General features: G+C 50.6%; 1 protein-coding gene across 5 annotated transcripts in view; it reads right to left on the bottom strand.

Moving 5' to 3' along the window:
• Positions 1-179: 179 nt before the first annotated feature.
• Positions 180-14,921, bottom strand: part of IFT172 (intraflagellar transport 172) — a 41,945-nt gene continuing 27,203 nt past the window's right edge. For 2 of the 5 annotated variants that reach the window (XM_072858008.1, XM_072858012.1), the window contains 19 exons: positions 14,701-14,843; positions 13,925-14,018; positions 13,612-13,676; positions 13,304-13,484; positions 12,660-12,769; positions 12,073-12,202; positions 11,355-11,453; positions 10,890-10,999; positions 10,319-10,385; positions 9,952-10,038; positions 7,874-7,990; positions 7,273-7,383; positions 6,468-6,587; positions 3,813-3,908; positions 3,088-3,147; positions 2,168-2,266; positions 1,591-1,744; positions 616-707; positions 180-338 (listed from right to left, as the gene is read on the bottom strand). In XM_072858008.1, coding sequence (XP_072714109.1) covers positions 249-338; positions 616-707; positions 1,591-1,744; positions 2,168-2,266; positions 3,088-3,147; positions 3,813-3,908; positions 6,468-6,587; positions 7,273-7,383; positions 7,874-7,990; positions 9,952-10,038; positions 10,319-10,385; positions 10,890-10,999; positions 11,355-11,453; positions 12,073-12,202; positions 12,660-12,769; positions 13,304-13,484; positions 13,612-13,676; positions 13,925-14,018; positions 14,701-14,843 — 2,025 coding nt within the window. In that variant the 3' untranslated portion in view covers positions 180-248. The remainder of the gene's footprint in view (positions 339-615; positions 708-1,590; positions 1,745-2,167; positions 2,267-3,087; positions 3,148-3,812; positions 3,909-6,467; positions 6,588-7,272; positions 7,384-7,873; positions 7,991-9,951; positions 10,039-10,318; positions 10,386-10,889; positions 11,000-11,354; positions 11,454-12,072; positions 12,203-12,659; positions 12,770-13,303; positions 13,485-13,611; positions 13,677-13,924; positions 14,019-14,700; positions 14,844-14,921) is intronic. The other 3 variants (XM_072858009.1, XM_072858010.1, XM_072858011.1) reach the window with 3 other exon arrangements.

Below are 14,921 nucleotides of genomic sequence, written 5' to 3'. Positions count from 1 at the left end.
GGAATGTACACAGATACATGGTCCCAGGTGACGGTCAACCAACAGGGCAGAGGGCATATGTTTAGCATAGCTAGGTTGAGGCAGAGGGACACGTGTACAGGGTTACGGCCCTGTGCCCTGGGAGCTACAGGTGTTCCTGGGCTCAGCATCCCTGACAAACAGGAGCACAGCAGGGTTGAGAGACATGTTTATTGCGGTTGGAAGTGGAGGGTGCTGAAGAACACGACTGAAAGCTGCCACAGTCCAGCTCACTGGAAAGAGAAGCTGGTGCTTGGGAGTCCCCCACACCACTGGCTGAGGAATTTGAGCACATCTTGGCACGCAGGACTGTGGGATGTCTGCAGAATGAAAGAGGCTTTGGCACTGGCAAGGGGGCAGTGCCATCACCCATTGCCCAAGGGTACCCCTGGGATTTGATAGAGCTGCACAGGCAGGACTGGATCTGCCCCAGCTCTGTAAGTGAGGTTAATCCCCACCCAGCAGCACACAGGGAGCGTGCACTAAAACCGCCCCGATTCATTGTATCTCCACCCAGCAGGACAATGTTTTATTGTCAGAATGAGGGGTTGAACACCCCACAGCCTGTCTCCCTCCCCCATAGGGTGCCTAGCTCACCTTTACAGCCATCAGGAACTTGTTCCATGTGTCCTTGTTGGCTTCTCGACCTGGCCGCTTGAACTCTATCTTGTTCCTTAGCACAGGGTACCCTGGTCACACAGTGACACCTTCAGAAACAAGCTGAACCCCACAGCAGATCCCTACCTTGTGCACCCTTTCCCTCTCTGCCGTGGCCAGCTGGCTAGGGCTGCTCCCATGGGGCAATGCAGGGGAACAATGCTGCTTCTGGCTTTTGGAAACCAGAATGAGGAAGGTGCTGCCCACAGTGGTGGGATCAAAGGAAGATGAAGGCTGAGCTGCCCTCTGGCAAGGACACCCGAGTATGTCAAATGATAGCACCCCGCTCCTGACCTTTGGAGCCAGAGTCCTGTTGCTGGTGGCCCACCTCTGCTCTCTGCCTCTCTGACCCACTCTTCAAGTCCTGCACCACAATCCCTCAGTGTCTGAAGCGTGCAAGTGGGGGGACAGTATTTGCCAGAACAGACAGCTTTTGTAGAGCAGGGGCAAAGCAGGGACAGGTGCTGCATGTGCACGTGTGTCAGTGCTGGCCAGCCTGGGCAGTCTCCTAGGCAGTGCTGTGCGAGAATGGGCAGTCACAGAATCATAGAAACACAGAATTGTTGAGGTTGGAAGGGACCTCTGGGGTCTATATGGTCCACCCCTCCCCTGCTCAAAGCAGGGCCACTAACAGCAGGTTGCCAAGGACCATGTCCAGATGGCTTTCAACTATCTCCAGGTATGGAGATGCCACAACTTCTGTGCAACCTGTTCCAGTGCTCAGTCACCTTCACAGTAAAAAAAAAATGGGTCCTTCCATCTCCTCCAGCAGAACTGGTCCCCACAGCCACAGGCTCCCTACTCCTCTTACAGCATAGCCTGAACTCCTTCCCAGACCCACCCTGCAACATGTTCCCACTCTCTGCATGGCAGCATGTACTCCCTTGCATATGCGTGAGCTGGCCTGGGGCTTACCTGTAAGCACACAGGGCAGGGAGCGCACCCCTGTATTTGCTGCCACCAGTGAGGCTTCATAGGTGTCACGCTCGTCCTGTGGCAGCACCTGCTCCAGCCGCTGGTCCATGGACATGGTGAGCACCCAGTCCCTGACCTCCTCCCGCTTCTCCTCCTGCAGGGCAGAGGCCAGTACACCTCCTGATACTGCATGTTGTGCCACTGCCCAGCTGCTGCTCCGCAGCACTAGGGAGCACACTGGGGAGAGCAGGACATGAGTGTGCATGCAGGATGTGTACACACATGTGCATGTCTGCATATTGGGGGGGGTAGTGGTGAATGTATGCATAGGTGCACAAGCACACATGTATAGTGGGGGGCATGAGAGAGAGAGAGAGTGTGTGCGTGTGTGCATGTGTGTGTGTACTGGGGCTGCATGTGTGTTTGTGGTGGTGGGGCACAGCGCAGGGGGCAGTGCTGAGTACATTTCCATCTCCTGTAGTGCCTGCTGTCCCACCCTTGTCCCAGTCCCTGTTCAGAGAGGGCCCTGAAGCAGCATCACTGTTCATGGGAGCTGAAGCAGACAGATGACACTCACAGGCACGTGCTGTTGGGCTGGAAGTGGCACTTCAAAGGGAATGTCTGTGCTCCGGAAATCACAGTGGTCCAGAGAATCCAGGTTCCCTTCTTCAATGGCCTGAGAAAGGAGAACTGGTGGAGCACTAGGCAATATCATCCTTGGGAGTTGACAGTACAATCTACATTGTGAGGATGGCATTACTGATGCCCCTGTCTATTAGTGCTGTGGTGACTGGGCCCTCCTGGGAGGTGGCATTTATGGCCATCCTCTGCAGTGTCAGAGGGTGTGTGCCCCTGAAACACTGTACTACTCAAACTTGTCAGGTGGCCTCAAAGAAGGGAAAGATGAAATGGGGAACTTTTTTTCCCCAGGAGCTGCTGACAGCACTTGGAAGACTGGTACAGTAAGGTCTGTCAGCTTCCTAGTGTTTGGTGTTTTCTGGTGACCAACCTGCTAGTCAAGGAAGGAGTTGACTGGCATAGGGGACTTCTGAGTTTTGTATCCCAGTGGCTAAAGCATTGGGCCATACCCTCCACCCCTCAGGTAATTTTCCTTCCCTTGGAACAACTCAGATGAGATCATCCTGAAAGCTGTAATGGCACTTTTAGCTATGAAGACTACAGGCCTAAACTGTTACGCCAAGTTGCTCTTTGCTGCAACATGCATGCATGGTGGCATTGGCACACACATGGTGATATGGTCAGGGCTGCTCAGGTGGCCTGCATGGCAAGACCTTCCACAGCTAGTGTTAGGGTACTCAGTGCTGTGCATGCACACACACAGAGCAGTGTTCAAGGTTCTCCATAAGCACCAACTCAAAGATGTGCTGCCACATTCGAACCTCAGGAGTACCCTGGCCAGGCTGAGGGTCTGTTTTGGCCCTACAGCCCATTATCATTTTAAGTATGAGACTCCCCCTTCCAGCAGACTATACGCACATCTGAGAGGTCCAGGAAGCGGTTCAGGAAGATGAATGCCATGTTCTCCCAGTTGACTGCCTAGTACAGAGAGACACCCCAAGTGAGACCAGGCAGCTTATCTTCACAGTCACAATTCTCCTGCCTGAGCAATGGCTAGAAAGGATGATTCAGTTTGTGCCACAACATCCTTGCAGCACAGGTAAAGGAGAAGGAGAGTGCACATCCCGGCTCACCATCCCTGAGGACTGCTTCACAGGCAACCACTGGGACAACCAGCCCACTAGCCACAGGCTGTCCCACAAGATGGAGTTGGGCATTATTGCACAGCCAGCGTCAGACTGTGAGAACATGCTGCTATGCTTGCCATGTGTCATTGTGTCTGGGCAGGTGGTCAGAGCCTGTAGTCTCAGGAGTAAGGTAACACTTAGGTGACTCAGAGCAAGGCAGACCAGTTAGGAATCTACACTAACAGAGCCATGCAATGTAATGTGGCCACTGGCTTACCCCCTGGGTCTGCAGTTCGTGTTCCCTTGCTATCTCAGGTCTGCCCTCCCACTACCTACTGCCATTCTATGACAAAATGCAGAGGCTGGCAAGGTGTTTGAGGTAAGACCTCCAATGCCAGTGTCTGGCTACTGGTCTACCAGTGCAGCTAGGGGAGGATAAGGGAAGATAAAACTTGAACATCCCTGAGCCCAGGGTCCTCCACCTCCTGAGCTGCTCTGGTGGCAGATAGCTCTTACCTTTGCAGCTATCCCAGCTTCATAGAAAGCCTTGTCTGCAGGGAGGAGCTCAGTATGGCGCAGCAGGGAAATGGACAGCTTGGCAGCCACAGTGTCCTGCAGACACAGGACAGTAAAGCCACAACAATCAGCACAGAAAAAATCAGGTCGGAAGGGATCTCATGAGATCATACTGCCCCAGACTCACAGAAGGGACTCTGCACCCACATATTCCCAACATGTTTGTCTAATAAACAAAGGTTAAAAACTTCAGTCCTGACCCTAAGTACCCTCACTATGTGAACACACAGAAGGACTGTCACCTGAAGATGAAGTTCTTCTGCTTTATAAACCTTGCTATTTTTTTACTAGAAGCCACACCAAAACTCCCACCATTTTGAGTCACAGAATAGTTGTGGTTGGAAGGGATCTCTGGTAATTGCCTAGTCCAGCCCCCCTGCCCTGTTCAAAGCAGAGTCAGCTACAGCAGGTTGTTCAGGAACATGTCTGGTCAGGTTTTGAGTATCCCAAGGGATGGAGACTCTCCAACTTCTCCAAGAAACCTGTTCCAGTGTTCAGCCACAGTCACAGTAAGTTTTTTTTCTTGTATTCAATCACATAAGAATTTTGGAGTGGGGGTGAGGAATTCAAGGGTAATTTCACTTTTCTGCTTGCCAGATAGGTTCTCATCACACCAGAACTGGGAAGGCCACCCCTCCTTCATGGTGCCAAATACTGTGCTACCGAGCACCTCAACATTCCACAACTGTGTGGGTCTGTACAAGTTTCCAAGGCATCAGAATTCGCTCTTTCTGTCTGACTGTTTCTTTCTGTGGAGACCAGTGACGAGTGGCGTTCCTCAGGGGTCGGTATTGGGACAGGCGCTGTTTAACATCTTTGCCGGTGACATGGACAGCAGGATTGAGTGCACCCTCAGCAAGTTTGCTGATGACACCAAGCTGTGTGGTGTGGTTGACACGCTGGAGGGAAGGGATGCCATCCAGAAGGACCTTGACAGGCTTGAGAGGTGGGCCCGTGCAAACCTCATGAAGTTCAGCAAGGCCAAGTGCAAGGTCCTGCACATGGGTCAGGGCAATCCCAAGCACAAATACAGGCTGGGTGGAGAATGGATTGAGAGGAGCCCTGAGGAGAAGGACTTGGGGGTGTTGGTTGATGAGAAGCCCAACATGACCCGGCAATGTGCGCTTGCAGCCCAGAAAGCCAACTGTATCCTGGGCTGCATCAGAAGAAGCATGGCCAGCAGGTTGAGGGAGGGGATTCTCCCCCTCTACTCTGCTTTCATGAGACCCCACCTGGAGTACTGCGTTCAGCTCTGGGGCCCCCAACATAAGAAAGACATGGACCTGTTGGAGCGAGTCCAGAGGACGGTCACAAAGATGATCAGAGGGCTGGAGCACCTATCCTGTGAAGACAGGCTGAGAGAGCTGGGGTTGTTCAGCCTGGAGAAGAGAAGGCTCTGGGGGGGACCTTATAGCAGCCTTCCAGTACCTGAAGGGGCCTACAAGAAAGCTGGAGAGGGACTTTTTACAAGGGCATGTAGTGATAGGACAAGGGGTAATGGCTTTAAACTGAAAGAGGATAGATTTAGATTAGATATAAGGAAGAGGGTGGTGAGGCACTGGAACAGGTTGCCCAGAGAGGTGGTAGATGCCCCATCTGTGGAAGTGTTCTAGGCCAGGCTGGATGGGGCTTTGAGCAACCTGCTCCAGTGGAAGGTGTCCCTGACCATGGCAGGGGGTTGGAACTAGATGATCTTTAAGGTCCCTTCCAACCCGAACCATTCTGTGATTCTATGATTCTATGATGACATGTCTCTGGACCCCCAACATCTACACCCGCAGCCATGGGGAAGTCCCAGTCTCCCCTATGACTTTTACTGGGGTCCTAGCTGTGGCAACCTTTCTTTTTCACAGCCTGCTCTATCACAGCTCCAGTCTCACACTCATACAGAGCTCTATCACAATTCCACAATCCTGTATGGATCAAGACTTCAGCAGGGACTCCACTATATATTGTGCCCCAGGACAAATCCCAATGCACGTAAGACTCAAAAATACTCACAGTGCCTTGTGAGGCCCGGTACCTGGGCCCATGAGCTCCCAAAGCCCCATAGAAGGTCCAGCACATAGGTCCAGTATCTGCCAAAGCCCTGTGTGATGCCAAGCACCCAGGCTCATGAGCTCCCAAAGCCCCCCGAGAGGCCCAGCACACAGGCCCATGCGCAAAGCCATGCGCAAAGCCAATCTGCTCTCAAGACCATGTGTGAAGCCTAGAAGCTCTCATGGCCCAGGACAGCTGAAGAGGAAGCAATGCCTCTCCTGGGAAGACCAGATTTTTGTGTGATTCCCTAAATTTCTACTGGTGCCTCTATTCTCACAAGTCATGCCAAGCATATGGATCAGCTTTCCACTGGTTTACAACTCAGCCTCAGTGGCTGGGGGCAGGTCCCACTATAAGGGGTCAGATAAGACTATCTCCAGTTCCACCTGCTAGTGGTGGGCTCCCAGATCACTACAGTCCCATTCTCATGCATCCATGATATGTAAGTGATCCATGAAGTGGAACAGTGAACTCTGGATAGGCCTGAACCTGCATGTCCCCACAGGGTTCTGCACTCAGGGTGGTGACCTGGCAAAAGAACTTCAGAAACCTTACCAGTTGCTTCACGCCCTGAGCAGCAGAGCGGGTGGCATAGTAGTGAGAGATCAGCAGCATCGTTTCAAACTCTTCATGTGCTGGAGTGTTTGGCTCACTTGACTTTACTAAGTTTTCACACTGAAGAAGAGAAAAGGAGAGTAATGGAGAACATGAGAGCACAAGGGCACTCTTCATCCACTTGAGTCCAGGGAAAAGTCGGGAGAGAGAAGGATCTGAAATATCTGGGCACCTCTGGGAACTGGAAAAGGGCAGGGCCCTGGGTGCTCTGGGTCCTACAGAGTGTTGAAGGGAGAAGGCTGTGGGAGAAGGGGAGAGCCAACAGTACTGCAACAACAGACAGCACTGGAAGCAGGGGTGAGTTTGGATGGACAAAGTGGGATTTGTGGATTTCATTTGTGCTAGCAGTGGGTATTTGTGGGATAGAAACAAGAGAATAGGCAATCATAGGCTCTGGCTGAGGTATTTTGGGACAGGAAAGAAGGAGCAGAAAGCTCTAAGCATCTCTGGGGAGACAGGGAGGACTCTTATTTTCCAGGCTCAGTAGTTCTGTGCTTTTCCCAGGTCCTTGCCCCACCCAGGCTGCTGAATATGGGTGTAGGATGAAATATGGGTGTAGAGTGTCCACTTCACAGGATCCTGTTGTTCTACTGTCCACATTGTGGACACCTCCCCATTTCCCCTTGGCCTGTGTTCTACAAATACTGCCCATGTCACCTGGCTAGAGGCTGGTTCTTTCTGCCCTACTAGGAGCCACCAGGGTGTTGGAGTTTAACTGGCAGTGGTGGCCACGGCCCACACTCACCAGATGGAAGAGAACATCACGCAGGTCAGCCCAGCTGGAGTAGGCCTCAGCACAATTCATGCCAGATGCATTCACCATCTCCACAAAGAGACGCTTGTAAATGTTGAAATTCTGCAACAAAAAGGAGAGAAATCTTGAGGGAGCCAGACGGGGAGTCAGCAAAATGTGGAGCTCTTCTCCTGTCAAGCACAGGCTGAGGGGACAGTAGCTCTGCACACAGGCTCCTGGAGCACACTGCTCCAGATTGCTGGTTGCAAGGGGTGCTACAGGACAGGCAGGGAAATGGGGAAGAATGCTTCCTGCAGCCAGTGCTCTCAGAGAGGCAAACATGGTTCATTTTATTCTGGACTTGATGGTTAAGGTGTTCAAAACAAACACAAATACTCAACTCCCCCCTGCTCCTTTGCTGTGGAGAATATGCCAGGAGATTGCCTTTAGTGCTCTAGCTGAGGAGCCTCTGGAAGAATCCACAGCAGGGTTGAAGTGGCTTGGACATGTTGAACACCTGGCAATCCCAGTTCTGGACTGGAAGCCTGACTCATGTAGCAGATCATAGCACACTCTGGCAACTCACACTGGGGTGTCATGCTGTATTCATTACCTGTGGGTTGGCAGGTGCTCCATGGTGGACATACAGGCTCAGGGCTTTGTCCCAACTACCCTCCCGGATGAGGTGGGTTGCATACAGAGCTACATACTTGTGCAAGACTTTATAGTTCTGGAGAAGGCACACAGAAAGCAGTAGCATGAGATTCATGAACTGACCACTTTTCTCTCGGTAGGGATAGTTTCAGATGCATGTACACACACCCGTACACCTGAGTCCCAAAGGGCGAGACCAGCTAACCAGACAGAGACAGACTGCACACAGCAGACCTAGTTTTTGATTTGGGCCCCACTTGACACCTCTAATCCTGACTAGCTGATCCTGTGCTGATCCTTCCACACATGGAAATAAAACTGTTTTTCAGCTGTTCACCACTTGCCAAAGGAATGCTGCCAAACACCTAAAGGATGCAGTATCTCCAGAATGTGGCACCACAGGTCCCAACTGTAAACCAGTCCATAGTCTAATGAAAGAATTAATCAAAACACTTTGTGGACTGAAGACATTCATAATTTGCAAGGCTGCCCTAGTCCATTATTCAAATGCTGTCAGATCTCTGGGACTGGAGGCCTCCTTGGAGTGCTGCTCATACATGTGCTGATCACATAAACACTTTGCTGAGGACTGACTGTAGTCAGCCTTACAGAAATTCAACTGAGGAAAGACCTGTTTCACACAGGCTTAAATATAGTAACGAGATGAAGAAGATGGCATAAAATGTGCAATCCTGTCAAAAAAAATGAGCAATGGAAACAAGTTTATTAAACACAAGAGAGACCAGTGCCCCAATGACATGTCTAGAACTTGAACACGCAGAGGTGGATGCTGGTGAAACACTAGGTACAGGACAGTTTGGGATAAAGATTAAGTCTGGTATGTGACCTGTTTTGATAAATGTAACTTTTTTCCTGTATAATCACTGTAGAACAGCTGAGTCAAAAGTAACAAAATTCTGCACTGGTCATGGAGCAAGGTTGTGCTAACACTCTCTTAGAGGCATAAACAGACTAACATCTTCTTGGACTAAATGTGGTAGTGTTGTGCCAGGCTGACAATAAAACTGATTAAGCCTTTACCATTCAATTGAGCGTGAAGTTATTCTTTATGGAAGAAGATCAACACTGGTATCTCCTGATAATTAGAACATCAGCATAGAGGTCTCCAGGATAACAACTACTACAACAAAGACCATTTGTATCACCAGAGAAGCCCAAGTCAAAAAGAAATCAAGTTTACTGTAGTAGAGCCCAAACTCAGGTTACTTGTTACTGCATTAGAAACAAAGTTATAAAAATACAGTACAACACATTACCAGTGCTTGTCGCAAGTTATCAGTGTTTGCCTGAGTGATTAGCTGCAATGTCTCCACTAACTGCAGACTCCATTGCCAGGGGCTGCCCTGTTACTCGATCTGAAGGAATGCCTCACTTCAAAGAATCAACATCTGCCCTTAGTTTAGCTCCTTTATCAATAACCATTGAATCAATAACCAATAACCAATAACCAATCAATAACCACTGAATACAAACAAACCCTCAAAGTAGATCCTGGTAATCTAGAGCTTTCTCCTCCTGCTACTGCATTGGAATAGCACTGTAAAACAGTTTCGTTTTGCTTTTCTCCATTTTTATTACTCTGCTGAGGTAATTTGCTAGTTTTAGGTCAGTAAAAATGAAAAAAATGTCAATGTCAAATTTGCTTTCATGACAAGGATGTCTCATTTTTACTGACACCAGGCCTCTAAAGAACATGTAGAAAGAAGGCTTGCTTTTACAAGTCTCTTTGTTTCCATGGTACCAATTACTTCCAGCCCAAACAACTCATTTAGCTTTTTCCAATGCTCCATTAATCAGAAAATTTAAACCCAATATGCTTCTGGGTTCTAACGCTTCCCTACTAGGCCTGATTGGCCAAGATGGGGACAGCAGAGAGCTATTTTTTGAGCTGCTGCAGTGACCCGCTGTGCTCCCCACAGAAATGACTGCTTTGCCCTGCCCACTCATCCCTGCTGCCTCTGCTTCAGAGAGCCAGGACCCCATGTCTGTCTCCCGAGGGCTCACACAGACACTCACCTGCTTAGCTGCAACCTCCAGGCACTTCTCCCATTGCTCTTGCTCTGCATACATATCCAAAGCAGCCATGACATCTATTCCCACCAGCTGGGGATGGAAACAACCATAAATTCACTGTGCAGGCAAGGTTTCTTACCAGCATCAAGGCAGGTATCAGCCCACCCAGGTCTCTTCTTCACATACACACAGTCCCTCCCCTTCTATGGTATGGAAGCACAGATGCAGTGTGACACATCTGGTATGCAGAAACCATGACTCATAGGCACATACAGACTCTTCACCTGGCAAAGCCCCATGAGAAAGGCCCCAAGGATCTGCACAGATCCTGACATCACTCCCTAGCCTGTGAGACATCTGAAATACGTACCGAATCTACCTTTCCTTGGTTCTTTAAATACTCCTTGTAACGTTGGTCCACATACTCCTCTGACCTACTGGGTAGAAAGAATCTTAATAGGCAGCAAGACTAATAGTGTCTTGCATCAGCACAGAGGCCAGATTCAACTTTGTCTACTTTGGGAAAAAGAGGACTTACAGCTGTGCCATGTGTTTCTGGCCTCCTGCTGGGAGCATAGGTAGAAGGGGAAAGAAAGGGTCTAGGCAGCTCTTTGCAATATGATGTGTGAGGAGAGAAAGGGATCACAGAACTTGCAGAAGGAAATGCATGCACAGGATTATGCCAAGGGAAGGGGAGATAGGGATAGGGATGGGACAAAAGGGGATAATGATTTCCATGGGATGTGTGGCAATAGAAAAGTGTCAGGATGGCCAGTGGTTTGGGAAGGGCAGCTGTGGAGAATGTGCCCTGTTGAGCCCGGGAAGGCCACTGTGGGGAGAATCCAGGGAACCTGGGGGCAGCAGGACAGGACAGGACAAGAGATCATCTGGGGATGGGAGAGGGAGCAGGAAGAGTATAATTTGAGAAGTTCAGGGCATACCTGGGGTCCAACTCCTTAGCAACACGCTTGGCTTTGCTCCATTCCTCCCCTTCAATGAAGGCATCAATAGCTTCTTGGATGAGGTCCAAGTTGAGGTAGAGTTCAGCTGCCTGCAGGGCCAGAAACAGTCCCATGGGAGATGAAACCCCAAAGGCACCCTGCAGCCCAGGCTGGAGCTGGTGCTGTTGGAAGTGACCAGCACACAGCAACAACAGAAAGTCTCTTCCCAAAGGATAACCCCCTTCTCTGCTTCCTGCCTCCTCCCAAGGCCTGGCTCTCTCACACTATTCCAGGACTTTATCCCTTACCCTCCTTCCTTCTCCTTGAGGACTCTGCACTGCCTAACTGGATAGGGTCATCCACCCATCACCCCAGGATGTGACTTGGCCTCCTTCCCTTGGATAGAGCTCTCCCTTCCTATGTCACTGCTTCTTCAGCAGCCTGGGGGCAGGAGCCAGCCCTCACCGCACTGTATTTCTTCATGGCCACCAGCTGAGGAGCCACAGTCCGCGTCACCTCCATGCTCTGTGACTGACTCAAGAATTTAATGGCCAACTCAGCAGCCTGTGAAGAGAAATTGTCAGCAGCACAAGTGATAAAAGCTGTTCAAGAGAGGGATGAAGCTGGGAAGAGCTCAGTCCTAGTTAAAAGACTGAGAGTCAGGAGCGCTTGAACTATGGGGGAAGGGGAGAAGAAATGACAGCCCTCTTCAGCAATTCAGAGAAGCAAAGCCCAGCTACTTTCACACACGGGAGATCAGACAAGGACATAATTGTTGCTGAAGTTGGTACAAGGGCACAGGTATGAGTGAAAAGCATGAATAAGAACACAACCCAAAGGCTGGTGGACATGGACCAGGAGAAGAAGAAAGGGTGCTCATCTAGCCAAGGTCTAAATCATAAAGTCCAGCTCTTCAGTGCACGGAGATATGGGCACAAAGACACCAGCACGCTGCTGGAAGTGGTGCCAGAGTAAGGATGTCAGTGCAATGCAGGATAAGCACGCAGCCCATCATGGCTCAAGAGAATGGCCATGAAGGCTTTCAGGCCCTGTGGGTCACTGGAGACTGCAGATCCTCTCTTGTGCCCTGCAGTGATTGAGGTATCTCTGGGATGCACAGCAGGTTGTGGGAGACCTCCTAGACAGCAGAGTAGATGAAGGGAATCATAGACCCTGACTGTACCTTCAGCAAGCACTTCTCCATCAGGACACTGTTGCTGGGATCCCGCACCTTCAGATAGCAGTCCACTGCCCTGGCGTATTCCCCAGCCTGCTCCCACTCCCGTGCCTGCTCCAGCAGCCCTTCTGTTCCTCTGTAGGAAGGAATGCAGGCTGTGAGCAAGACTGGGATGCTGCCACAGAGATCCTGTAGACAGTGTGTATGGCATAGGCAGGGAGGTGCACAGCAGAGGTATGTCAGGGACCTCAGAGGGGGCTGAGCGTGTCACAAGGAATGCACACAGCCAATGCTGAGGAGATAATTGATTAAGGACCACGGGGAGATACACTGGCGGTATAGGAGACCTGGGAGATCTGTAAGTGGCAAGAAGATATCTGGGAGACCTTGGATGGCAAGAATAAGCCTGGAGTCTCCTAGAACAGGGAAGAATGATGTTAGGAAACCTATGCAGGAAGAAGTCCAGAGTCCTCAAGAAGGAAACAACTGGATCTCAGGGATCTGGTCAGGCTATCTCTGTAAGGCATCAGCACAATGGCCTAGGGGAAGAGCTACCTGGCTGCTCCCTGCAGCCTGACCACAGCATTCCTTACCTGGAGCCCTTCTTGGCAGCCTCCCTGCCGCACTCCTCCTGTAACTCTTCTAGCCGACTAGGGACATATTCCTTGCAGATCCGCAGGGCCTCGCTCCACATGCCAGCCTCCTGCACAAGCACAACAGGGAGGAGAAATTTTCACTAGTTCACCAGGATCCCCCACACTCCTGGCATCACATAACGCATCTAGCCTCTTGTGTCATCTTGCCAGAGGACACAATGGAAGAAACAACCACAGCAGCACTATCCAGTTCTTTCCTCCCCCAAAATGGCACCTATGTCTATCCATTCACCCAGGCTACCTCAAGGGAAAGTGCTCATCCATCCTAGCTACCTCTGTGGAATGGTACAGTCTCCAAATGCACCCACTCATGCTACCCCTGAGGACTGCCCATAGCCTTCTGGCAGGATACTTCCTCCCAGAGCTGTGAGAGAGCTAAGCTATGCTGTGAAATCTCTACTGGTTCAGTCTTCTAAGAGCAGACCAGAATTAAGTTCTACTAGGAACCACCTGAGTAAATGGATTCTCTTTGGCTACTAAGCTGACAGGGAGAGCTGGGAGATGGATTTCACTCCTCCTCCATCCAGACTGGGTTCTTGACCAGTGAGGAGGGCAATTATGTTGCTACAGACTATGCTCACCTTGTAGTACTTTATTGCCAGCTCAGGTCTCTGTGCTCGCAGGAGGAAGGCCTCTGCTTTCTGGAACTCTCTCTGCTCAAAGGCAAAGCGTGCCTGTCCCACAAGCACATCAGCCACGCTGTCTGGGTCATGAGCCTCAGCTACACGCTGTGCAGCATCCCAGTTCTGGTTATGCACAAACCTAGGGGAATCAACATGAAATGTAACAAGAGGGATGGCAAGGAGCAGACCAATGCTGGAGAAGCAACAAAGCTGGCATCATATGGGGAGAGGAGATGCAGCAGGCCAGGATGGGGAAGGATACATACATCAGCACTGCCTCCTTGGGTTTCCCAGCTTTAATAAATTCTGCTTCAGCCTCTTCAAATTTGCCCTAGGAGAGAGGAAAGAATTTGCTTGCATGCCTTCCTGCCCTGATACCATTGCATGTCCTCCTCTACTAAGGCAGAGATGATTTATGAAACAAAGATGTGTGTGGAAGCTTGGGGCTGTAATCGTGGAGCCTTATGGGTGAGCAGTGACTGCAGCCATAAAACAGCCTGCTGCAGCAGTCCTTAAGGAGAACTGTTCAATTACTTGAGCGATCAGGGAACTCCCACCTATTCCAGGGGGTAAAATTACCTCATCTTCTAGGAACATGGCATACTTCAGGTGGATCTCTGGCATCTTCTGCTTCATGGAGAGGCGGGCCAGTTCAAAAGCAAATTCAAAGACCCTGCAACAAAAGAGAAAATGGGGTGAGAGCAGGACTATGTGCTATGAGGGCATGCCTTCATCAAGAGCAAGACATCAAGTAGAGCATAAGACACTGGGAGAGGAGAGAGGGGAATACAGAGGATCACAAGTGAATGGGCACTGCCCATTCCATCTGTTCCTGACCAGAGAACAGGAGCTTTTAGAGCCCCTACTAAGGAAATTCAGCTCCTTCACACTTGCTGTTAGTGCCAGAGGCCCTTGGTTCAACCAAGACTCCCAGGAGCCTAGCGATGTGGGAGAGCCAGAGGGGAGAGCAGCAGTGAATGGCAGTGCAGTTGGAAGGCTGGCCACGCACAGAGTGGGGCCAAAACTCTTCTGGCAGGCAGTTACTTACAGCGACATGAGGAATACTTCCTGCTGTGTTCAGAGGCTCTCACAAGGCCTCCCTGCTAGGGCTAAAGGGCAAACTGCTTTTGCCTGCCCAGCTCTGACTTGACATTTGAGAGACTAACAGGTGGACAGGAAGTGGGATGTGTCAAGGAAGCGGAATGCCTGTGTGAAGAAGTACAGGTGGGGTGGGGGGAAAGACATGTTGTATCCTGGACCTGCAGCTATCATGTGCATACAGTTATCTTGGGCCACCCCTTTTCTCTCAGGTCAGGCAGATGGGAGAGAAGTGCTGGGCTGATGGACCTGCTTACCCACTGTCCGCTGCATGGTCAATGGCCATCTCCAGAAGTCCGAATTTACTGAGGAGTTTCACAGCTGCCTCTCCACCCAGGCTCTTTGCCCACATATAGGCCACGTGCTTATAGGAGTTCGTTCCCCCATGTGCCTTGGCCACCTATCCAAAGCAAAAAAAGCCTAAGAGCCCAATGCATTCATTTAATCTTCAGCAGGCTGAGCCAGGACTCCCCTCTCA

The sequence above is a fragment of the Ciconia boyciana genome, chromosome 3 (assembly GCF_034638445.1).
Source record: "Ciconia boyciana chromosome 3, ASM3463844v1, whole genome shotgun sequence".
NCBI lineage: Eukaryota > Metazoa > Chordata > Aves > Ciconiiformes > Ciconiidae > Ciconia > Ciconia boyciana.
This window is presented reverse-complemented; position numbering and strand designations above follow the sequence as displayed.